This window comes from Callospermophilus lateralis, chromosome 4 (genome assembly GCF_048772815.1).
Source record: "Callospermophilus lateralis isolate mCalLat2 chromosome 4, mCalLat2.hap1, whole genome shotgun sequence".
Taxonomy (NCBI): Eukaryota; Metazoa; Chordata; class Mammalia; order Rodentia; family Sciuridae; genus Callospermophilus; species Callospermophilus lateralis.
Genome location: NC_135308.1, coordinates 122,612,606 through 122,639,207, shown reverse-complemented (window position 1 = coordinate 122,639,207; position 26,602 = coordinate 122,612,606). Strand labels below are relative to the sequence as shown.

General features: G+C 37.1%; 1 protein-coding gene and 1 pseudogene across 3 annotated transcripts in view; both read right to left on the bottom strand.

The window, feature by feature from the left end:
• Lgr5 (leucine rich repeat containing G protein-coupled receptor 5) overlaps nucleotides 1–26,602 on the bottom strand; it is a 122,008-nt gene that overhangs the window by 34,138 nt on the left and 61,268 nt on the right. For all 3 annotated transcript variants that reach the window (XM_076853113.1, XM_076853114.1, XM_076853115.1), the window contains exons 3-4: nucleotides 18,020–18,091; nucleotides 7,606–7,677 (exon numbers count right to left, since the gene is read on the bottom strand). In XM_076853113.1, the coding sequence (XP_076709228.1) occupies nucleotides 7,606–7,677; nucleotides 18,020–18,091 (144 nt within the window). The remainder of the gene's footprint in view (nucleotides 1–7,605; nucleotides 7,678–18,019; nucleotides 18,092–26,602) is intronic.
• LOC143397362 (securin pseudogene) lies at nucleotides 15,165–15,781 on the bottom strand (annotated as a pseudogene).

The following is a 26,602-nucleotide window of genomic DNA, read 5'->3' as shown; positions in this document are numbered from 1 at the left end:
AAGGCATGTGGGAAAAGCCAGGGCACATAGTTAGAGTCTGGAGCCAGGGAGAGAGTAAATGCAGGTTAAATGCAGTAAAAGCTGGGGAGATAAGTGGATCCTCAGTACCACCTAAGAACACCACTTAGAGTTTGGGTCTTCAGTTTAAGCCATACTTCTTGAGGGCTGTCTTTGTCCTGGGAACTCTACCTGGTGCTGGGATCTAGCAAAAAACTCAGCAGGTACGGTCTTGTGTCTCTATCATAGTCAGACAAATAAATCATGATGAAATGTTAAGAGAAATGCATGGTTAGGGGACTTAACCAAAGTTTCAACTTTTCTGCTTTTTTAAGGTGCAAATCTGGATTTCAAATTTTGTGCCATCTCCATTTAGTTGTTCTTCTTCAAACACAAGGTTTGAAGTCCAAACTGATTATCTTCCTCTTCTACCTCCCTATCCCCATACTGTCCTCTACCAGTGTTTCTTATCCCAGTGATTGGCTACATTAAGCACATAGTTGAATAAACCCAAAACTTAGGAATCATCTTTGACACATCCTTCTACTTTATTCTTCAGAGCAAATTCATTAACAAACACTGGTAATTTCACATTCTAAATATTTTTCAAATCCGTCTCCTTTTCTCCATCACCACTGCCTCCATTCTGACAACTTTCTCTTTTCTCAACTAGATGCTTCAACAGGACAGACCCTGCTGAACGCCCTCCAGTGGATGTCTACCCAATAATATAGACTGAAATCCTTGACATCATCTTCTGTTCCCAATGGGTCTCACAGGGCCTGGTCCTCACCTGCCTTCCAAGTTTCTTCTGGCACTTTTCTTCACCTAGAGCCTCTTGATTCTTGATGGATTTGTTCCTTGGTCCTTAATGTTAATAGCACCCTACCCCCATGAGTGGTTGCATACTAATTCCTTTGGTTGGGACTATTCTTTTCTCTTTGTCTAATCAACACTTACTTTGTAATGGTGGCAAGACACCTTTTCCTTTCTCACCTACAGTTTTCTCATCAGGAAAATAGAGATGATTTCTACCTCATAGGGATAGACAACCAACTGCATAGAGAAACACCTAAAAGACTGGTCCACATTTTGATACTGTTCCCTTTCCAATTTCAGTTTATTTATTTCCATTTTGCAGCATTACAGCTATCTTTTTTTTGAATCTTCACAACACGTGTCTATACTTGTGTTCCTGTCAAGCTTTCCCTCCCTGTGTTTAGTGCCCATTCTTTCTCGCAGGTGATTCAAGATGTTAAGAAAAATGTGGTGGTGAATTGGGCAGATTTTGGGGTCTGACAGACCAGAGTTCTTGTCTGAAGCTTCTTTGTAGCTGAACTCCATTGCAAGCCACTTGACCTTGGGAAGGTCAGCCACCCTCTTGGCTTTTTTGCTTCCCCATCACCAGGAAAGGGATAGTGTCAGTACTGACCTTGCGAGCCTGCTGAGGATGAAGTGGGATGTAAAAGTGCTTATAAAATGTTGGCTGCTTCATGACTTTGGGTCTTTAATCAGTTCTGCATTCTGGTTCCATCTCTACAATATTCCCATTTTCTACTGCTCGCCTGGTGTCTTCCCACGATTCATCACAGACCCCCATCTATCCCCAAACACAGCCCCACTCACAATATGCCTTCCCCAACTCTCATCCCTTTAGCACCCAATGAGTCCAATCTGCTTTCCAAGTTTAACCTTCATTTTACCTTAGGAGGTTAAAAATATTTTTATTTTACTTCTTATTTCACAACTCCCACGTTCTCTTTATTTGTCTGTCAGGCAGGATAGCTGCGAAGGCAACTTATCATGGCTCTGGCAGATAATCTCATGGAAGAATATTGCTTGCATGGCCTCTTACATAAACTATTCAATTTTTTCTCCATATATTACTTGCGGAACATGCTTCAATTTTAGCTTCTCTTCTTGTAAATATTGTGTAGAAAGGTCTTTGCCTTTGAAAATAATATGTCCCTTATGTCTAAGTTGAGGGGGCAGGGAATTCATGGGGTGCTGATTTGTGTATGATTCTGGAAAATGAATTCTTAGTGCAGCAACCAAACTTCATAGACTCTAGAACTTCTGAGTATATCTCCCTCCCAACATGCTATACTTAATGTACTGGCATTTGTGTGTGTGTGTGTATGTGTGTGTGTGTGTGTGTGTGTGTGTGTAAACAAAACAAACTAGTAGCACAATATATTTGTGTTGTTTAGGCTTGTATCCTCTCTTTCTGGAGACTTATAGTGGAAGGAATGTCACCAATAGTAAAATCACTGTTTTTTTTTTAATTTTTATTTTTTAGCCCCTTTGATTTTTTTAAGCCTCTTGGTTATCTCACCATTCTTTGCTTATACTTGTCCTCTGTTATTTCTGCCTCATGCTATACCCTGGGCTTGACACTTAATAGGGTCCTGATAGTAATAGAAGAAAACTAAAACTGCTGCTGTTCTAGGCTTGCCTTACTTTCTGCTCAATACTGTGAGCCCCACCACTTCCTCCTCACCCTTTCCTTTTGCTTACTCACTCTCTCTCTCTCTCTCTCTCTCTCTCTCTCTTTTTGATTATTAGCAAAAATTTCCAAAGAAGAGTCTGAATGAAGTTACTGACATTTCACAGGGCGCAAGGGTAGACTCTGTCACCTTGAAGATGATACTATAAGATGCAGGTAGTTAGGTGCGGTGGGGCACACCTGTAATCCCAGTGACTTGGGAGGATAGGGCAGGAGGGTTTCAAGTTCAAAGTCAGCTTCAGCAACTTAGCAAGCAACAAGCTTTTTCGCAACATCCTGTTTCAAAATAAAAAATAAAAGGGCCAGGGAAATGCCTCAGTAGTAAAGCACTCCTGGGTTCAATCCCTGGTAACAAACAAACAAACAAACAAACAAACAAAAAAAGGCATGGGTCGATCATGCTTCAGGCAGGAATTACACATTCCTCTTGAGTTTAAAATATAATCTTGTATTCTGAAGGTGACTATTAGCTAATTGGAAAATAGAGACACTAATAAAGATATGTTTAATTCTCCCTCACTTTCTATTACCAACCCAGTTATCTCTGTGATTGTGCATATTCTGCAATTAGCTTTGCTAGTGCAGACTTGGAATGAAAGTCAAGGTCTTAAATAATATTTTGGTTAATTGGACAAACATGCACATGCAATTCTCTTTGGTCATCTTGAACTTCACAAATGACAGTGAGATGCTTGAAATGCATTGATGATCATCACAAATCAGGCAATGGTTTTTCACAGATCTATTTTTTTTTAACTATGAAAACAAAGGTAAGAGGGTACTGGAGGGTTAAGTTTTGAGTCCCCCTCAAATCACTGTAATCTGACCCTAGTCCGCAAATGTCTACAATGCCAAAAGTTTCTTGGTGAAACACAACTCACTGTAAATTCTGATTACATTTCCTATTCCCTTCCAAAAAAACAGAAAGGAAATTAAGTTATATTTGATTACATTACAAAAAAATCTAGTCAGTGTCTGGGCAGTCATTGCCATGTCAGAAGCCAAATGTACACATTGTACAGGGGTAGGATCTGGGCTGCTGGGCTCTGGCACACGGGCCTGTGTCCTGATTTTTCAGTAGATCAATTTGTAAGCATCAGGAGAGAGTTAAATGCCAATGTACCTATGTGTTTTCATTATGAACAAAAATTTTTTGTTTATGTGAAATAAATGGAAAATTATATCCCTTGAAACTTGAGTACACTTACAGCATTGTTACCAATTACAATATATTAGGTTTCTAAAACTTCATTCAATGACGCTAAGTCTATATGGGTGGAGCAAAGAATACAAATGATCTACTTCAGTAATTCTCAATCATTTTTGGTTTGTAGTCCACTTAGTGTAGTGGAACAGTAGAAATTTTAATTTCTCAAATGAATTTTGCATAAAAATCATCGAAAATTTTGTTCAAATGAAGATTCTTGCTAAGATTGAGCTAGTCCATGAACCACATTTAAACAGCAGGAAGAATAGACCATGTGGCCTCTTTATCTGTCCTATGTTGTTCAGTTTAATTAATAGGCAAATGTGAGCTGTTTACAATAAACATAAACAAGGCAATGCCTGATTTTTATATTCTATTATTAGCTCATATTGGAATGTGAAGTATGAATTTTGTTATTATTTCAGATTTGAAAAGAAGTCAGAAGAATTGTTTGCAGATGATTGGAGAAAATGCTTCAGGACATCTGATTTCCTAATCTTCACTTTAAGAAACTCATAACTATATAATTAAGTCAGTTAGAAAGATGCTGCTGGGCGTGGTGGCACATACCTGTAATCCCATAGGCTTGGGAGGCTGAGGCAGGAGGATCTCGAGTTCAAACCTAGCTTCAGCAATTTAGCAAGGCGCTAAGCAACTCAACCCTGTCTTTAAACAAAGTATAAGAAAGGGCTGTGGGAACTGGGGTTGTGGCTCCAGTGGTAGAGCATTTTCCTAGCATGCATGAGGCACTGGGTTCAATCCTCAGCACCACATATAAATAAATAAATTACATAAAGGTCCATCAACAACTAAAAATAATAATAATTTTAAAAGAGCTGGGGATGTGGCTTAGTGGTTGAGCGCCCCTGGGTTAAATCCTCAGTATCAAAACAGAAACCACTGATGCTGGTGCATGCCTATAATCCCAGTTACTGGGGAGACTGAAGAAGGAGGATCAAAAGTTGAAAGCCAGCCTCAGCAGCTTGGCAAGACTCTGTCTCAAAATAAGAATAAAAGGGGTTAGGGATGTATCTCAGTGGTGGAGTGCCCCTGGGTTCAATTCTAGTACTGCATAAATGAAAAAAAAAAAAAAAAAAAGAAGCTGGCTTCAGTGGCACATGCCTATAATCCCAGTGGCTTGGGAGGCTGAGGCAGGAGGGTCGTGAGTTCAAAGCCAGCTTCAGTAACTTCATGAGGCCCTGATTAACTTGGTAAGGTCTGTCTCAAAATAAAATATAAAAAAAGGCTGAGGATATGGCTCAGTGGTTCAATGTTTGTTTTACAAAAACATAATAAAATATATATATAAAAAAAAGAAAAAATGGCTGATTTTTTGGGTCTATTCTCAGAAATTCTGATTTTAATTGTTATGGGTTTTGGCCTAGGCTTTTGAACTCTCTAGATGATTATTTGCAGCTGACATTGAGAATCATCACTGGAGAAATTACAAGGCTAGCCATGCATAATAGGGGTGATGAGCACCTAGGCCCTGTTGAGTGTGGAGTGCTTGTGAGGGTGCAAATGTATAATATAAAAAAAAAAAACGTAAAAAATAAAGTAGGGGAAAAAGAGTGAATTCATGAAAGTGGATAAAAAGAGGAGCCCTGTTACTAAAAAGGCAAAGTGGTAATCTACTGGTGGGCTCTAGTTCAAGAAGAGAAAATTCACTTAATGGAGGCTTCTGGATTAGCACAGAGGATAAAGTATAGCCAGGACATGATTGAAGAATGGTCAAGGGATGCCTGTTTGTAATGACCATTAAGCTAAAAAACAATAATTTTATATTTCATTATGTTGGAACTGCTTTAAGGAAGCAGGAGAATTATAATTTAAACCTGGGATAAGAGAATGACTTTAGAGGGGCTGGCTCAAACCTCCAAACTGGCTTGGTGTGTGCCCAGGACACAGGACTCACCTCCAGCTGGTTCAATACGGTCTGCAGAGCTGGTAGTTAAACCAAAGTGTAGGGTTTTTTGTTTTGTTTTGTTTTGTTTTTGGTACCAGGGATTGAACCCAGGGCTGCTTAACCACTCAGCCATATCCCCAGCCTTTTAAATATTTTATTTAGAAAAGGGGTCTCACTAAGTCACTTAGTGCCTCACTAAGTTGCTTTGAACTCGTGATTCTCCTGCCTCGGCCTCCCAAGCTGATAGGATTATAGGCGTGCACCACTGAATCCATCTGTAGATTGCTTTTTGACAAATCTTAATGCTTGTATCAAAGCATCACAAAAAATATCAGGAAGAAAAAATGGTACATCACCTTATCTTGCCAACACCTCCTGCCTTGCACTGTTTGTACTCTGGGCAAGGGGATCCTGAAGAACATGACACAACCCAGTGAGGCCACCCAGCAGTAACTGGGGGCTGAGTGTCTGTCTAGATCCTTCAGTTTAAATGTGCAAAGTGTCATTCTAGAAAATCAGCCCTTGATCTTTCATAGAGCGCACATATTTATATTTATTTAGAAGGTTCCAGGATGTAATTCTTTGGGTGAACCAGATACCCAAAAGCAAGAGACACCTGGTGAATAGTCAATATCTGGACTGCAAGAAACTAAATCTGAAAACCTTTATCAGAGAGGCACCACCCACTTCAAGTGAACAAAAGATTCATGGTTTTCTCTTTCTCAAAGAGTTCACTTTTATTTGTGATCTTCTTTCAGCTGATAGGGGCTTTTGGTTACAAACTCTTATCCTTCTATCTACTGTCTGCCTCGCAGCTGTTTCAAGATCCTATTGGCCACTGCCATTATCTGCACTTCAGTTTAGCCACGAGATCCCAGAGCCCTTACACAGATAACCCAACTGGAGACTGTTTTGCTTCTCCTTTCCTTCAGGTAAAACCCGGTGCAACAAAAGAGAAGTGATACTGTCCTGTCACTAAGGGGCTCCTGAAAAGGCAACAGTACCATCCCGTGCCACAAAGGGGCCCTTGTGGGCCTGTTTATCTATAGGCTGCTGAAAACCTAGGAAGTCACTTTGTTTGACTGGATTAAAAAGCTTAAAATGATCTCAAGCACAGATTTTCTTTCATTAAAAAAAAAAAAAAGATCAAAGGATGAAAGTATTATCTCCAAATCTCACATGTCCCCTTCTCTTGTGTCACCTCAGTAAAAGGCATTAAGCAAACTATAGGTAGGGTTTAATTAAGGAATTCTTTATCAAAACTTTAAACTACAGTTTGCAATATTCATTTACCTCTTTTTAATGCATTTATCTCACACAGCATTCAAGAGCAGACAGCAGTATTTTGTTTGACAAATGAGGACCTCCAGTATAAGTAAAATCAGAGCATACATTACACATGTGTATATCAGAAATCATGCAATATATTGTAAACAATTACACATTCTGATGAGAGAAAGATTTTCTGACAAAATAGTTGTGGCATAGACTTGCCAAGTAATCACTGAAACAACTGATCACAACCCAGGTTCCAAAATGTCTCCCTGGCAAGAATATTCCTTTTGCAAATAACTTAATTTTATTTATTCAGTGGTTTGAACTTGGCATGTGGGGGGTGGGGTGGGAGGGAAAGTCCTGAGGCAAAAAGTGTGGATTCAGAGTGGGGGACACCAACGCTGCTACAGAGCATATTTGTATGTCTGTTGTTCATGTGGTGTGTGAAGGTATGTATCGTGGGATTCTTTATGAACATGTTTGTATGTCTGTGGGAAGTTATGGGGATGCTTTGGCAGTAGAGGAACTTTAGGATACACCCATAGATCTTAGTGTTTAGTGAGCATGTGAACAATTGTTTCTCTGATGGACTCTCACTCACAATTTTCTTAGATCTGACCAGTAACTAGGGAACAAAGTAAAATTGTCAACTGAAGATGTCCATGCTCCTTCCCAAACGGATCTTGAACATTTTGCAATTGCAGTTATACGTACAGGGATTGGAGGCTTCCCAAATTCTGCAGAGCTTCCGTGGGCACCTGTCTTAGCTGATTGTTCTGCAGCATACTGTATATAAAACAAATAAAGAAAAATATTAAAGAAAGTTAATAATTAACATAATTGACCATAAGAGTGCTGTGCATTGTTTCAGGTGTCAGAAAAACAGCAGCACATCAGACAAATTCTACACTCTTTGGGAGCTTAAATTCCCATGGGGAGTGTGGATAATTAAAAGTAAACAAATGAACTGGGCGTGGTGGTGCACACCTGCAATCCCAGCAACAGGAGAGGTTGAGATAGGAGGATGACAAGTTCGGGGTCAGCCTGGGCAAATGTGTGAGTTAAAAAATATAAAAAGGACTTGGGATGTGGCTCAGTGGCTAATAGGACCTGGGTTCAATCCCCAGGGCCAAAATAAAAAAAAAATAAATAAAAATAAATAAAATTACACAATGAATATATAACGTGAAATAAGAGGAAGTTCTTTGAATAGAAAGTAAAACATGGATTTAGGATAGATGGTAATGGGGTAAGATTTTTATTTGAAAGGTAGTTTAAGAAAGGTGTTTCTGAAGAGAGAATATATAAGTAGAGACCAGAGTGGAGTTGGGAGCACATCATGTGAACATCTGGAGAGAGTTACTGAGCAAGAGGGAAGCACCCTGCAGAGGTCCTGAGGCCAGAGCCTGCTTCACTTTAAGGACTAGCAAAGGATCAATCCTGACTGAGGAGGGACGAGTGAAGGCATGAGGGTGGGAGAAAGAAACTGAGACCATCTCATGGAGGACCTTCAGGCCATGCATAAGATTTTATTTTAAGAGACCTGGTTGGAGGTTTAATTAGGGAAGTGATGTGATCTGATTTGTTTTTTCTTTAAAAAAATTTTTTTAAACACTTTTTTAGTTGTTGATAGATCTTTATTTTATTTATTTATATGCAATGCTGAGAATTGAACCCAGTGCCTCACACAAGCCAGGCAGGTGCGCTACCCTGAGCCCCAGCCCCAGTCCCTGATTTGTGTTTTTATGGGGGTTGCATAGACAAAAGAAAATGCAAACAAGAGTAGGAAACTACTTAAAGACCATCTTCCTTCTTGTGCATGGCCACATTTTGGTATAAACTGAAATCTTTTTGTGAAGTATTTGTGCCTTTGCTTTCCAAGGTTAAACAGATTTTTTTTTTTTTTTCAGAACATGGAGATTACCATATGGAAACACCTGGCAACAATGAAATAAAAATACATCATTGCTAGTGGGGAAAATAGCATGGAAAAAATCCCATTAGATTCCTTGTATTTTGCTACCTTTTTCATAAATGTTTATAACATAATAATCTTGCAGCACATTTTTTTTTTTCTTTAACATTTCATGCTCCATGTAAGCCTGAGGCAGAAGACTATTTTGGGAAAGCAGAAACTTTAAAGAAATATTTCAACTTATTAGGTCACAAACTTATATTTGGATTTCAAAAACAATTTGCCTGGTCTCTCACCTCTACAACTGAAAGTTTATTTTCATGAAATGACTGACTGGGAGTCAACCCGAGGTATGTCTAACTCCAACGCTTGATGTATTTCTCACTGCATTCTCTTGAGGAGTTCTTGCTGGATGCACAATCTCAGGCCTATGGTGTATAGAATGGTTAAGTGCACGGGTTCCGCCTGACTTCCTCTTCCCTACCATCAGCCCCATCACCTCAGGGAAATCATCCAATCTCTCCATGCCTCAGTGACCAGGGGAGAGACCCACCTAACACAGTTTACAGTGAAGATTCAAGGAACGATAGTACATAGAACAATATCTGCTGCATGATAAGCATTCAATAAAGGCTGGCAATTTTTTACATACTTTAATAAACCTTTCCTTAAAATGAATGACATAGTGGAATTGTACTGGATGTGACAATTTAATCAGGTCAGACAAAAATAAAACTATAACAGTGGCTCTCAAACCCTAGGGTTCACTCACTAGAAGTCTTGTTAAAACAGATTGCTGGGCCCCACCCCCACAATTCCTGGTTAGGTGGTCTGGGTAGGGGGTCAGAGAATTTGAAATTCTAACAAGCTTCCATGTAATGCTGGTACTGCTGAGCAAGACACCACACTGAGAACCACCTGTGCTATGCTATTTCTAATAGAATACTTCACCTGAGCTTGAGGCTGTACTGGGCTTGGAGATATGCCCTGTGTTTTGAGTCTTGGGCTATTAAACCCATTTAACCCCTCTGACCTTAGTCTGTATAATGTGAATGATATCTTCCAATCAAAAAGGTGTTTGAGAATTAAAATATGAAAGAATTTATAAAACTACTTATAAAACTTTCATATATACAAATATTTGCTCATGTACTCATGTACTCACAGGAAACATAGGAGATCATAAAATTTATGCTTTTCTTACTATGCCTGAGATTCTGTTTTCTAAGAACACAATTGTTATTTATGTTCTACTAAACTCATTTCATTATGTTAAACTTGGATTCAGTCAAAATTTCTTAAATCAAGAGTTTCAAATATATTGGTTCACTATGAATAAAGCCGAAATTTAGGGAGAGATCATACTTCTGTAGTTAGGGAATTAGGAGAATTTGTAACTCCATATTTTGCATAATTTAACTGAATGCCAAAGTTTAGATTTCTATGTTATTTTGCACTTTCACAAGAACTTTCAACTCATAATATAATTTTCATTTTACAAAAACATTTTCTAAGTTACTCATTAGTTTCACGATCGATTTAAATGATACATTACATATGATGGGTTTAACTGATGTCTGTACTTTGTAGGTATTATATTACTGGTATAAAGTATGCATTGAATTGTCCTTTTATGCTTTGCTAACAAAACAGTGAAACTTTTAAAATACGGCTTTTCTAAAATATCTAGAAAACTGGAGTAGAGGATGAGACAGGTTTCCTTAATTGAATAGTTGTAAACTTTCTTGGTTGCTTTATATATTTGCCTTCAGAAAATGGGACTTAAATGAGCATTAGTAATGATAACTTTAAAAGTTACCCCAAGCTATCTCCTAGTGATTATTTTTTCAACTACAGCTCCCAGTAATACACCAAAAATATAACTTTAAAAAAATCAACGAAGCCCTGATCTTTCCCTAAATAAAGAACTTCTGTTTAATTACTTTCAAATGACAAAATAAGAGCAAGTTATCTCTATTATATCCTTATAAGTCTCCAGTGAGTTAATTAGAAAATTCTGTTTTTAAGATATTTCAGTGGGAGAGAAAACAATTAAAGAGTTTATAGCACTACAGAGTGCAATTAAAACAAAAAGCATTCACATGGTAGCTGATTTCTTTTGCAAATACCCTTTACTGAATATGTGGGATAGAAGCATAATGTAGCATGTCCTGAAAATGGGTGTAGGCTATAATTTTATTTTTATCATTCACATATGGGTAGGAAAAGAAAATGAAACACTTTTTTCTAGAGACAAAGGATGACTTCATAATTTCTTAATTTCTTTCCTGATGATCTTTAAAATATTCAATATTTTAAATAGCTTCCTCATGCATCTATAACTATATGTTTTTTGTTTTTTATTTTTGTTAACGGAAATAACAACTGGTACAGTGAAGCAGAGGAAGAGTAAACAGCCTGTTGCATATACAGTTAGTGACAATCAGTGGCCTAATTCTTAGGTATTCCCTCTGCTTAATTGTCCTTTGTGTAGATATCAAGTAACTATCAAAGCTCTATTCTGGGTCTACATGGGATTGAACGAACTCTTTCCTATAGTTACTTTTATCCATTGCTTCTATGTGGACTTAGTTTTGGTGCTGAATGGCAGCAGGGTGAGACATTCCTTGATTGAATGGCTTATACCAAAAATATAAGGATATTTTTGAGGATAACCTGCTTCAGAATTCCATTGTATGATGTATTTTGGAATACAGAACCAATGGCTAATTTTTTATTAGGGCCAATATTAACAGAGATAATAGTCTAAAAATTATTGATCTTTTAAATGTCACAGTGATAAGATTTTATATATAAAATATTTCTAGCCAACGATGCTTTTGCTATCTTTATTCTCCATCTTAATAGACTGGATGACTATTACCTTTCTATTCTTTTACCATACACTCTTATTCAGGTCAGGGCCCCAAATAAATATTACTTTCATATTATCTTTGTCCTCATGCTGTGATATAATTTATTTCTGTCTCCTACCAGTGACTTTGGAACTTTATAAAACATTTGAGAGAGCTTCCATGAGGATAGGGACAGATCTATTTTGTTTAGTATTTTATCTCCAGCATTGTTTCTTAACCTTATAGGATCTAATGTTCCTTTTCATAAAAAAGCCTTTTATATGTAAGTGAAATTCATAAAATATAGCTTATCTATGCACATAATTAAAAAAAATCAATATAATGTACTACCCTAACTGCATTACAAAAGAGGAATATAGAAAAATAATTTGTAGCATAATGACTTATGTATCACTGTACACATGATGCTCGCATGTGACTATCCTAGAAGACAATTTTATGAACGAGTCAGATGCTTGCTTCTACTTTTAATGAATAAGGTCCGTGTGAGCAAAATAACATGATCAGAAGCCATTCTGTGCAAGAAAAGGAACATGTAGTAGACATCTAAAGGGAAACCAGAATAAAAACTATTTAAGATATATAATAACGACCATTCTCAAATATTATAAGCGAAAGAAGAAAATAACCTTTATTGAAATAAAGAGAACATGACGAGGCAAATTACACAGGTTGGAGTACAGAACATGAAGAAGTGACACAAACAGGGAAGGACAGTCTCACAATTGAGTGTTTCTTATAGATAAGAGTATTGTCAAAATACTTTCCTATTAGGACAAGACAGTGTTGAAATACCACAGAGAACATTTATCCTGTCTGAGAGTTGATAACATGCTGAGGCAAGCATTCATTTGCCAGTACTTCAAAAGGACAGGGAGAGCACATTCCTCCACCTGAAATGGGAAATCGAGGTTGATCTGGAAAAATAAACAGTCACAAAACTGCCTTCATAGAAGCTGGATGGTAGACCGGGTAAGTAGTGGAAGAGTAATATTTGAAAAGCAACAGGTTGCCATGTGCGGTGGCTCACACCTTTTAATCTCAGTGGCTTGGGAGGCTGAGGCAGGAGGAATTCTAGTTCAAAGACAGCCTTAGCAAAAGCAAAGTGCTAAGCAACTGAGTGAGACCCTGTCTCTAAATAAAATACAAAATAGGGCTGAGGATGTGGCTCAGTGGCCGAGTGCCCCTGAGTTCAATCCCCGGTTAACAACCCCCCTCCCCCCCCGCAGCCAAAAACAAAAGCAACAGGTCACCACCAATTAAATAAATAATTATATCATTGTCACAACATAAATTTCATGTGGTTGTACCCCTGATATCTTAAAGTAATATGAAATATTGACAAAGCAACTTGTTTAATTAAATCCAATGAGATGAGATCCCTGTGTCTTGCTTCTCTGCTAATTTAATAATTATTTCAAAGGAGTTTCACATTTTCTTATATTTCTGATTTGTTTTTTGGCTTTTGAGGTAATTCTATTGTACCAACACTATTTTAAAATGAATATGTGATTAGAAGTCCTACAATACAGGAATAGTCAAGAGGTAACAACTCAGTTATTCAATGATTTTGAGAGAATATATTTATTCCATCTAAATTTCCTGTACAAATTATTAGGTGTATGCAGAACTTCTTGTAAAATCTTTCAGTACAATCATGAATTCAAGTATTATTGATTTATATTTGGTGTGTTGGGGCAGTCAGAAATCAAATAGGATGTGGGAGAATTCTCTCTACATTGGGTTATGTGATATATTGCTGTATAGTTTACTACATGTCAATCATAAACCAAAGATGCCCCCACAGATTTCTTAAACATGAGGTAACTGCCACAATCACCATATTTAAGAACCATTGCTCTATATGCCAAAATAGTTTCAAAATATTTAACAGTTTGAGCTCACTCATTGAATGTTAGTCATTAAGGGGCAATGTAAAGAAAAGATCTTGTTCCCCTTGACATGGATAATGGTCTAGCTAAATTATAAAGTCTGAAAATGCCATTTCCTTCCTTACATCTTTTCCTTGGATTATCCATTTATACATGACATGTGGGATTCCTGCAACAAGAATTCTTTCTATCTTTCCAAGCTTTCTCCAAATGCTTTCCATCATTTATCTCCTCCTGAATGCTGGAGTACTAACTGTATTGGAGTTACTCCCCATGCCATGTCTTGACTCTGTGCCTCTGTCTCTGAACATATTGTCCCCTTAGTTGGTCACTTTATTTAGGAGGCTCATTCCAAGGTCATGTTACAAAATTCAGCTCCTGGGTGAACTCTCTGGAAAATCTTCTCCCAGGAAGTCAAGTCTGAACCACTGGCCTGGATTAAATGAACCACAAAGTTCCCTGGGGCTTGCACCCATTTTTTTTTTTATACTGGGAATTGAACTCAGGGGCACTCAGCTACTGAGCCACATCCCCAGGCCTATTTTGTATTTTATTTAGAGCAGGGTCTCGCTGAGTTGCTTAGTAACTCACTGTTCTAAGGCTGACTTTGAACTCAAAACCCTTCTGTTTCAGCCTACCACGCTGCTGGGATTACAGGTGTGTAATCTGTGTCCAGCTTTGCACACATCTTCAGATACACTTTCCCCAAGAATCAGCAATGATTTGTTTGTCTTGGTCCCACTAGCTTGATTGTACAATCTGTCTCTAGACTACAAGCTCTTCAAGGGCATCAACCATATTTATTGATCTTTGTGTTTCCAGTAATAATTTGTTGAATGCTACTTTGAGTATCCCACTACCTGCCTTTGCTGACCCCCTGACTGTATAGAGGACAGGAAACCTTGATTAATTAGAAGTGGATAAAAGGAGGATCTTCATACCATACTTCTTTCTTCCTTCCTTTTTTTTTTTTTTTTTGGTGAAAAGGCACATTTAACTGGTTGGCTTGTGAGAGAACCTTTTTTTGTTGTTGTTGCTATATAAATATTCAAAGCTGGGAAATTTATAAAGGACAGAGGTTTATTTAGGTCTTTTCTTTTTTCTTTTTTCTTTTTTTGTTAAACAAATGCTTTATTAAAACTAACATACACAAACTAGAAAGCTCTAAGAAATTTAAATATTCATTGTGGGACACCATCTGAGAAATACACGAGGATCTTCTTTGGGCATGGAAGCCAGGGAGGGAGGCCTGGCATTGGGAACTTTCTGTGGCTCTCCCATGGCAGTAGATTGCCCAATGCACGTGACCTTTCCCTCTGCTCTGGTAGGAAGGTTCCTCATTTTAGCTCTGGAGATGGGTGTAACCCATTGGTAACTGAACAGCCCAGCTTTAACCTTTTTTTGGAAAAGAACATTCTATAGAATCTCTTTGATGTTTGATATAAGTAAAGCAGGCACAGGCTCCATTTTGTCCAGAAGCTTCATCTGTCTGATCAGCTTGCCAGCTTGCCCGTCTTGTCCCCGCTTTTGAAACTACTTTCTGTGTTCGGTGGTTTTCTTCTCCATATTATTTCTCTTAGCTTTTATTTCTCAGCCAAACCATTCCACCGAAGGGAACCCCATTTCCACTGCTTGCGCTGGACGTGGGTGGGAATTAATGTTATAGCAAACAGATGGCAATTCCACTTCAAGGATTGACAGAATGCTTGAAGGGGACTGCCACAGTGCCGTGTTCATGGTGGTTTCTTCATAGGTGAAGGGGACCCAGCTGCAATAGTTTTTCAAGTCCTCTCCTGGGGAGGTGTGCAGTCTGGTGCTCTTCTGGTGTCAAAATTCTCAAACTCTAAAAGATTGAAGGGAAAGAAAGTCTTCTAGTTCTGGATAGGTGTCATTGGAGGCAGGACAAGAGCTCTTTGCTTTAGCAGTCTTTTTGGTCATCTTTTTGGAAGAGAACATTGGTTTTGTTTGAGGGGTCCATTGGTCTTTACTCTCTTTTCTGTAGCTCTGTTGACAGTTCCCACAGCCTTTCAGGCAGTTTTAGGTAAGGCTGGTGGAGCATCAAGCATCTTGCCACCATGTGATGTTGAACCCTGAGATCTCCCAACTAAGGTTTTGACAGGTCCAGGTCCCTGCTTCAGCCCATCCTCAGGAGCCACAAGGGCACATGGTTCTCCATTTTCCTTATCAACAAAGATCAGAGTAGCCATTCTGGATTTCTCCCAAATTGTACCTATGTCTTTTCTCCATAAGATTCAAGATTGGTGGTATCTCTTCAGCCTCTGCTGAGGGCCTAGGGAAGGATGGCATCATAATGGCAGGAGTAGGTGTCAGAGCAATCACATGGTGAGACAGGAAGCAAGAGAGCTTCAGGAAGGCTGGGCTTGCCTTTTTTGTTTTTAAGTGGCTATCCTGGGAACTAAATAGGGTCCTGGTGAGAACTACATCAATCCCTCTGAGAATGGCACTCCTAATGAAGCAAAGACCATTCACCAGGCCTCACCTTTTTTTTTTTTTTTTTTTTTTTTTTTTAGGCCCCCACCTTTTAAAGGTTCTGCTACCTTAACACCACCACACAAGGATCCAGCATCCAGCACATGAATGTTTAGAGGACAAACTCAAACCATATCCAAACCATAGTATCTGTGTTTTTTATTTCTCAATCAGACTAAGCCAATGTTCTCTGGGGTGTTCAGGCAAATGCACCATAGGGAGCAAAAAAGTATGTGCATAAGCACTCTGGGTAAACAAAGCCTGTTTGCAGGTGGATCCCTGTTTCATATATGAAAGAACATCTTTTTGTTTTCATGTACAATAGCTATTCCATTAATAAACACATAGCACTGGATTAGTATCATACAAAATTAAGAGAATATTGACAAGTCTGGAGCTTTCTTGTTCTCTTTGTATCATGGGTACGAATCACTAATTTCATAAAAATTTATTGAGGGTCTGCTATGAGTCAGGTTCTGCTGTAGAAGCTGGGGATATACTAGTGACCAAGACAGATCATGTCTCCATAATCACATACCTTTTGTGTATTGTGGGAAATAGTCAATGGAGATATGGTACAATTAGAAATCTATGATGGCATAACTAGAAAATTTTATAATGTTATGATGGAAAAAATCATACTTGAATAATTCAAACATGAGAAGAATTTTAAGTGATATTTCTATGTAATTAAAATAGTTTACATAATCATATGCATTCATATAATATATTCATATTTCCAATATAACTATGATGGCTGGAGATATACTCACACATACACATAAACTAGCTCATACACACACTATAAATTTTGTTAAAAAATCACTTTAATTGTCTTATCTAAACTCGGTTTTCAATATGTATTTTGAATGGTTTCAAATATTTTGCTGGATTCCTGGAGATATAAGTGCATTGGTCCTAATGCTACAATTCAGAATCATATTATGAGATGGATTAGCATTAACGTTTGGCAATATGACAACTTAAAAATATTTCTTCTTAATAGCAAAAAAATGATCTAAACTGAGAAAGGAAAGCAAACCACGTCACCTAAGCAGACCAACTAATAGTTCTACTATTGAATTTAATTTTTAACAAAATATTAAATTGAATTAAAGTACTTTTGTAAACCTTCATACTTCAGGCAACTGAAATGCAATTTTCAGTAAGCAGACATAATGCTTTTTAAGAGGCAAAAACTTTAATCTCAAAGAAAGAAAAAATAAAATCAGGATTTTTTTCTGAGATGAAATTTTTCCTAGAATGACTTTCAGTTTGCACTATTGATTTTTTCTTTGTAGGTGTTGCTACACAGAAAAAAAACTGAAAGAAATGTAAGGAATAGGTACTAGAAGAAAAAAGTATTCAAAAATATCATTTTTTCCCTTAGGAAACCAATTGGGAAGTTGGACATTAATAAGAAAACTACATTTATAATTCTCAATGAATTAAGATTTCTTAATTAAACAATGCCTACATTTGCTATGCACTAGGATTTCACATATCCACTCACAAGTAAAACACAAACTTGGTAGTTTTTAGTGGGTTCTTATTCAGAGCATCATAAGGAAACAAGCTTCAAATTGGTTTGAAGCTGCGATCTTATGTCAGCATCATAGCAATTTATTCAAGATCATATGAGTCACATTCCCAACTTTATAAAACAGAGGGAAAGATAAATATTCATTTAAAAGCTTGACTTGATAAGGTACTTACTTAGCAGCAAATAATTTGAGATATTAAAGTTAGAAAGAGAGATGCAAGTTTTATTTTTCACACACAAATTTAGCCAAATGCAGTATAGTTCTATGGCACTAGTGAAGGAAGAGTTGACTTTAAATGAATTCTCTCAAGCATCCTGGTAGCCTATTAGAGGGAGTCAGTCTTTACAAGTTAATCAGCAGCCATTTGACACTATAATCAGAAATACATCCATTAATACTTGGTTTACTTACAGAACTTTAAGACTGTAAAGGCCAGCGAATGCTCCCTTGGGAATGTATGTCAGAGCGTTTCCGGCAAGACGTCTGTGGGTTTCAATGGAGAGGAAATAGAGTGAGCAGAGCTCTCTTCATGTGGAATTCATTTAGTTGTTAAAAAATGCAGTACAGCTATGTTCAAACCACAAATGCCAAAACAACTGTAAAGAACCTTGTTTTTTTTATATATGGTAAGAAATTTCTATAAATTTTAAATCCAAATATTGGCAGAAGGACCTAAGGAAAAAAATGTAATACATTATCTATTTTACAATAAATCATTTAATAGCTTACAGTATGCATGTGTATACATATATTTGTATGTATCTTTCCTTTAAAAATTTCAAACCAAAGTTATTATCATATAATAATTTGCAAAAACTTATAATGTTAAAATATGACCATCACATAATTTTTACTATTCTTTATAATGGCAAATAAAATAGTCAAACATAAGACTATTTCAGTTGCAATTATACCACATAATACCCAACTTTCTTATTAAGCTTGTAAAATATGAATGCATACCCTCACAATCAATTTTTTTTCTAAACCTCCAGAAATTAATTTAATTTAACATGTTTTAATTGAGCAATGCCTTACAAAATTATAACAAAGAGTTTAGAATGGAAGACATTAACACATTAAAGTGGGTTTATTTAATGGAAAGTTTTGCCATTCACTGATAACATTTTAAAAGCTTGCATTATAATACTTTTCTAAGTGGAAAACAGTCCAGGTAGGAAAATACACAAAAAGTTCAATAAGGCATGTAGCTCAAACATCTGGTTCAGTACTTACTCAACATCTCAGAGTCATATCCTGGGATGTTAGATTGTCCCACAAAACAGAGAACAACCATGTGACTCAGAGGAGCACAAAATCTTTTAAGGAATGGATAACATCCTAGGATGGTGGTTAGAAATGAAAATCAAGACACCCCAGGCTTTTATGATGAAAATGGGGGATGGGGATAAGGGTAGAGTTGGTCCATTTGACTAGTGCTTTTTTATGAAGGGCCTAAAGGCCTCAAATGTATACTTAAAAAAAAATTCATTCATTCATTCATTCTTTCTTTGTTTCTTTCTCTCTCTTGCTCTCACTTACTTTCTTTCTTTCCCAGTACTAGAGACTGAATCCAGGGTGCTATACCACTGAACTACACCCCCAGCTCTTCCTTTATTTTTTATTTTGAGACAGGGTCTCATTAAGTTGATCAAATGGACCTTGAACTTATGATTCTCCTGCCTCAGCCTCCCATATACTTTTGATATTATCTTCAAAGCATAGATAATTCAGTTGCCAAGATTCACTGACTTGACTGACGTAAGCCATCCTCTCTACAGCCACTGATAAAAGACTGACCATAAGTGAAAATTTAAATAAATGCTTTAATTATCTCATGAGTAGAACCTCTACATAGCATTAGTATTAAAAGCATTAATTGCTCAATTCAAATTAAACTAACATTGTATCTACCATGATTATGTAATCCTGATTTTTTAAAAAAATCAATAACATAAGGAAGGACTTAGATCTCTCTGAGAAGTTCTGCCTATCTTGTATCTTCAGCACTGTTACTTTGTGCGTTAAGTTATTAACGCACAAAGTTATTTCTGCACTTCATTTTCTTCTTAATTACATGAAATGTAAGATGGCTTCTTAGGTCCCTCCACAGCTCCCCTATCTTCTTGTGGTTATTTGTGTTTGTGCCTGGTTTTCCTTCCCTTAACAGAGATAATCTCTTAGAAGGTTTAGAGAGCTCTTATACTGTATTCCTCCTCCCCTGCTCATGGTATGTAAAGAATTTTTTTCAAACAAAAAATTTAGGGGCTCAGTCTAGGATTAAGAATAAAAACATAGAGTCTCCTCTATGTCAAAAGAGAATACCTTGTCAGAAGTATTGTTTTCTACAACTTTTGTTTCCAAATATATTTGTGAGAATGGATTGTGGGGAAGAAATTTGCTTCTTCCTGTCCATGGTCAGATCGTCGGAGAGCTACTAGTCTAACCACGGCAGGCATTCAATAAATATATGTTAATAACTCATCATTCAGCTTAATACTGACCAAGGTGATTTCAGTGGTGTTTTATTTATTTATTTTTTATTTCCTACAAAGTTGTCTTATAAGAAAACACGCTGACCTTCTATCAGTTCTATCCCTGTTCTGTCTCTCCCTACTCCCACTCACTCTATATTCACGGATGGTCTTTACATGGCCCAATCTGATCTTACTGCTACCCCATTCAAAAACCCTTTAGCCATTTCCATGACAGAATAAAAGAAATGGAAAGAAGTCCTCAGCTTCTTTCTCCACAACTCCCTTTATGCTAGAGCTGAATCAGATCTTGAGATTTGCTCTTCTTAGAACTCCACTCTTTCCCATGTAGCTCTTTGCTCCATCCAAAATGTGCTCCTTCCCATCCCTCAAAACAACCTCATTTCTGAGGATTCCAATCCCTTGACTTTGAACACCTTTGGTAGTGCTTTGTGCCTGGATTATGGATTTTAAAGTCTACCTTGTGTTATGGTATGTGGCTGTCTTGTAACACATAAAACACAGGGATTGTCTTTGTATCTATTATAGGGCCTTGAACAGCATCTGAAACACAGTAGATTGCCTCATAGCACTCAACTAATCACTATCCCCCAATGTCCTTCTTCCTCTTCTTCTAGAATAATTTTCTGTTCCCAGTGTTTTAGCTGAGTACATGGCCACCCAGCTAGATTCTTAGTTTCAATATAGATTGCACTAGAACATGGTTACTTAACTAAGTTTGAGTCTGATCAAAAGCACTATGTGAAGTTTCTGTGTCACCTCCTTAAAAGGAAGCCATTTTCCTCCAGTATCCTTTATTCCCCCTTTCTTGCAGATGTGATACTGGTGAGACAGCCTCAGCGTGTGGAGATCATTTCATGGAAGGCAAAAGAACAACAAAAAATTCGCCAGTCACCTGGGCCCCTGGATGACTTTGTGAAACCAAATTGCCCCGTAGCCCTGCAGTCTGTTTTGGATGAATAGCTGAATCAGTATGGGTTCCTGTTATCTTCTGCAAACAAGTTGATGACTGAAGGATTACTGAACTGGCAAGGCTGTATCACACCTGCCTAGATACTGGCCTCAAGGAATCATGTTTGCAAAGCTGCTCCAATCTTCAGCATTCACTGTCTTTGCTTTATGTTCCTTTCATCTGTGCACTGTTAGCTGGCAGTTGACACACCTGGACTGTCACAGGCAGTGCATGCTGCTGTTTCCTAACAGACACTCTAAGTTGTGAAGAAATGTATTTAATCATTTGTTCATGCTCTCTTTCTATATGCTACATGCATTTCTGGAGGGTCTGCTCTGTGCTACCACTGCTTAGGGGTCAGTGATTAAAAAAAGAAAGAAAGAAAAGAAAAAAGAATAAGAAGGCAAAGGTTTAGGAATTGATGATTGCGGTCATTTCAAGCAAGATGGGAAACACCTCTGCTAAGAGTTTATTTCCACAGAAGTCTGAGCCACTCGGGTGGATATGAAGAGAACAGTAGAACAAAAACCTTGAGGTGGAGTGTGCCTGGTGTTGTCTGGAACCTGTAAGGAGGCTAGCATGGCTGCTGTGGATAGCCAAGGAGGAGGATGGCAGGAGGGAAGGTCAGAGAGGTGTCCAGGGCCACTCCATGCAAGGCTTTGGGGACCCCAACAAGGACTTCAAGCCGGAAAGCAATGAGATCTGTTTTGCAAATGCCCTTCTGATGGAACCCTTTAAAGGGAAGACTAGACTATGAGGACAAGAGTGGAAACATATGACCAAGTAACTAGAGTATTCAGACAAGAGATCTTGGTGTAGGGCAGCAGTGGTAGAGGTCATGAGAAGTGTCAGAATTTGGTATAGAAGAAAAATCTGACCTGATTCATCACTTGGTTCAAGGTGGAATGTATGCAGTCAAAATCAAAACAAACCAAAGGAGCAACATTCTATACTTATGAGCATATTAGGCACAACCCACATGCATTTGATTAGATGTCCAAAGTAGCATATGTAATACCTCGGGGGATGCACTGTGTAGGACACAGCAGAGTTGTTTACTGAATTAAAACAGACTAGAATTAGTTAAAAGATAGCTTTGCTAATCATACTAAACGGATTAGTAACTGTTATATCAGTCAAAATATTCTAACTATCCTGTTCATGGTCATGTCTTCAGCAGTACAGTTTTGAATTCCAGAACATAGACTTCCAATAGATGCTTCTCTATTTTTTTTTCCCTTTCCCTGTGGTGCTGGGGATTGAGCCCAGGGCTTTGTGCATGCAAGGCAAGCACTCTACCACCTGAGCTATATCCCCAGCCCACTTCTTGATTCTTACTGCCACTATAGTGTCATTGTGTAACATGATGGTTTTTGAGACATTGGCTTTGGAAATGAAAAGGAGAAAAATGAAAACTTTTTACACATTCATTTAAGTTAGTTTAAATTGTTGTTTAGGCAAATATTCCTTTGTTACATTTTTTGAAATTCCACAAGTTTTTTTTTTTTTTCCTGGGTAGGACTTTAACTGTCTCTGAGTGTGTATTCAGAATAAATCTGTGGGACCACTGACCCTGTTATCTGTCCTAAAGCAAAATAAATAAATAAATAAATAAATAAATAAATAAATAAATAAATAAATAAATAAAATAATTGATATGCTACTAACTGTTTGCTGGGCTGGTGGCAGACTGTTTCATGGATAAAAATAACAATGGAAGGAAATAATTCCTTTCATTTCTTCACCATCTGAAGTGGTTTTAGAACTTTTAAAACTGAAATACTGGGGTTGGTTTTGTGGTTCAGCGATAGAGCACTTGCCTAGCATGCACAAGGCACTGGGTTCGAGCCTCAGCACCACATAAAAATAAGTAAATAAGTAAATAAAATAAAGATTTAAAAAAAAACCCTGAAATACATACAACTTTATAAGTAAAAAAGCTCCACACTTTCAAATGTGTACCTAGTACATAGATAATAAGAACCACACACAAATCTTTCCCTTCTGTGATGATTTGACTAACGGATCTCCGAGTAAATGCTTTTTAATCCTAGAGACCCCACATACTATTTGGCTGAGAGTTTTTCTTTTTTAATATTCTGTTTCTAAAATTATTATTTCATGGAAATATCTCTTTTGTTATCTTCATTTCTACAATAATATTTAATAAGAAAATTTGTGCATATTTTATGATATTTTAAATGTTTTTATCCTGAAAGATACTGTTTCACATGAGAGACTCATTTTGTCCCAGCATTGTTAGTTTTACTGACTTAACTGACATAAAAAGAGAAAAAAAAAAATCATTACATTACAAAAGACAGTTGACATAATTCCTCTTCCAATAAATTACATAAATAGATGTTTTGGTACTGTAACAACCAATTAAACATGAATTTACAAGTTTCTTTGAATTGTTAAAGTATGTGTATATATATATATATATTTCAGTTTTTAAAATGGAGGTCTAATTTTTCCTCCCTGACATGGGCCTGGAGAGAGAGGAAGAAGTGTGTATATTATGAAAGGTGAGTTCTGAGGATGGAAGGGGGCATTTGACTCTGCTCTCCATTTAGGGCTTTTGGGAAATTCCCGAGCAGGGAATCACTGTTCAACATGGGCCCCTTCAGGTAAGTATCATTTTCAAAGCTAAGTAAGAGGGCCTCCTGGGTTGATTCCTACATGAACTTCTTAATTTCTAATTTAGTTATTTTTTTCCTTTTCCTTTTTGGCTTTCTTTCTTTTCACCATTAACTTGCTGTGAGACTACACAAACCATTTAACTTCCCTGGGCCTCACTTCCCTTATTGTAGAGCGCTCACCTTGCACATGCAAGGCCCTGGGTTCGATCCTCGGCACCACATAAAAATGAATAAATAAAATAAAGTTATTGTGTACAACTACAAAAAAAAAAAAAAAAAAGCACTTTTCCGTACTTTAAACTGGGGTTATTATTGTCCACATTTTATAGATGAGAACATCAAAGTACAGAAAAATTTTATGTAAAGTGGAAAACATTGTGTCTTTCCTGATTTCATTTAAACACAGTCTGAGTTTTTCTTATAAAGCATAGAAGGTGTGCAATAGTAGTATTGCTACTCAATCAGAGCAGACTAAACTTAAATAAGATAATGCTTATGATTTAAAAGGAAGGCATTGCAGACACCTTAGAAAATTCATACTGGCTCCTGGAAATTACTGCTTTATTTTCTGACTTTTACAAAATACATGAGACCTAGAAGATACACAATCTATAAATGCCAAATTAACTTTTTATAGAAATTGGATGAGGGCTGACATCAGGCTTAAATATTATGCTCCCTCCCACCTTTTTATTTCATTCTGGTGATCTGGATGATTCTTGTCTATTTCTAGTTTTCTGGTACAATTTTCCTTTGTGATTTTCCAGTACTGATTTTGGTAGCTGTTACAATTTCAGAATTTTTCACTTTTCTGAGTTTATAATTCACCCGAATAATTGCTGCTAAACTATCATTTATATGTGAAATTTCTGCAAAATCTTTTATTCCTTACGAGTGTCAAAATATTCTCATTTTGAAACAAATATTGTTCTAAAAGTTAATGAAAATTATGATGATACTATAATTACTGACTTTCAAAAGACAAATGAGTTGGGCTGGCGTTGTGGCTCAGTGGTAGAGTGCTTGCTTAGCATGTATGAGGCCCCAGGTTCGATTCTCAGCACTGCATATAAATAAATAAAATAAAAATCGATTGACTAAAAAAATATTAAAGATAAAAAAATTTTAAAAAATAAAAGACAAATGAGGGTAGCCTAAGTTATAAGGATCATGACATCCCTTCAGCTGTTTGTCTTCCCCTGGAGAGCAAATGTTTTTCCTGGTAAGCCTTGATAATTTGTGATTTTCAAAAACTGGAATTTACTCCTCCCACTTAAATAAGTTAATCATCTGCAATTGGGTAAATTCAGCCCCTAAACTTTCTTTCTTAAGCTATATATTCATGAACTCAGCATTTTGCTTCTGTTATTAGTTAGGATGAGAATATTTGAATTTCAAGGTTCAAAGGCTAAGAATTGTGGAGGGCTATGACCACTGAACTGAATAAGTGAACTTTTTTTAGGATACCTGGGAGATCCTGTAGTGGGAACAAAGACCTGTGATTTCTTAACTATAGACAAATGAAGTTCAATTTCAGCTCATTTGTGAGTTTTCCTTTAATCACCTTAGTCCACAGTAAGTGTTCCTATAAGATATATTCTATACCACGCTTCCTGCAGAGGTTCTTTTTCTACCCTTTACTGTGTATTTATCTGATCAGATGATAGACTCCTTAGGTCAAGAATCGTGACTTTGTCTCCAAAGACAGCTGACCATAGTGCTGCAGTTTCTTTGTGTCTAGCATAACTATTCCAAGATGGTTAGTCATTACATAACCAGATTAGAAACAGCTGAATAATATTTCTTCTTTATTCTATATCAAATTTAGATGCAGAAATTTCTTTTAACATGTTCAATAAGCCATGTACAGTGCTTTGGGAGCACATAAATAGTAGCTACCATTTATTAAACAACTTGTAAGTGTTAGGTACAATGTTAAGTACTTTATATACATAGTGCTATTTAATTATTATCACAATCATATTAAGCAAACATTATTATTTCCTTTTTTACAGATGGCAAAGTATGCCTAAGAGAAGTTGTTTGCTCACATTTATATAGAAAAGTTCACACAGGAGAGTTTAGTTCAAGCATAGCATTTCATCTTCAAAACTTGGATCTTAAACCATCATTTTGGTTAAAAGTAGGTTGGTCTGGGCAAGAGTGACCAACCTAAACAGGAAAAATACAAGCACATGATAGCTATATCACTGGAGGTGTCACTGACTATAAGAATCCATTGCTTTTTGTTTAAACTCCTGCAATGCCTACCAGATCCAGTACAGTCTACACCCTTACCACAATGACACCCCCATCACTATGACTGGTCTTCTTTCTTTCTTCCTTACTTGCCCTCTCTTAGTTTTCATCTTCCAAATGTAGTTCCTGAAGTTTCATCCTCATATTGTTTTTTTTCTCCCTGTCTATTGGTGCTCAAAATTTTAGTGTCCTCACCTCTGGAGTCTAAACTTCCCAGCTCTCCAGCTCCCAAACCCAATCTAGAGAATCAGAATCCCTGGGAGATAGATTTGGGAATCTGCATTTTTAGTATGTAGTGCTGGTTATTTTAACCAAAGCAGATCCTCTCTCTTTATTCAGCACCTCCAACCATCACCTCTTTGTAAACTACTTCCCAATCATTATTTTCTAGAACATATTTTTTTAAGCTCCAGACTTCCATTCCAATGACTTTACTGACATTCTCATTTGGATGTTCTGCTGGCACTTTACATGAAGTAAGTCTAGAAGCAGACATCCTCTTACCTTTAAAACCAGTTATTCTTGAATTCCCTGCCTCTGTGCCTTACCCGTCACCTGGCACCTAATATCGTGACCTTATTCAGAGTCTTCTAGACCTCTTCTTTACTCCCTACATTCAATTAACTGATGAGTCTCTTTCTTTGCT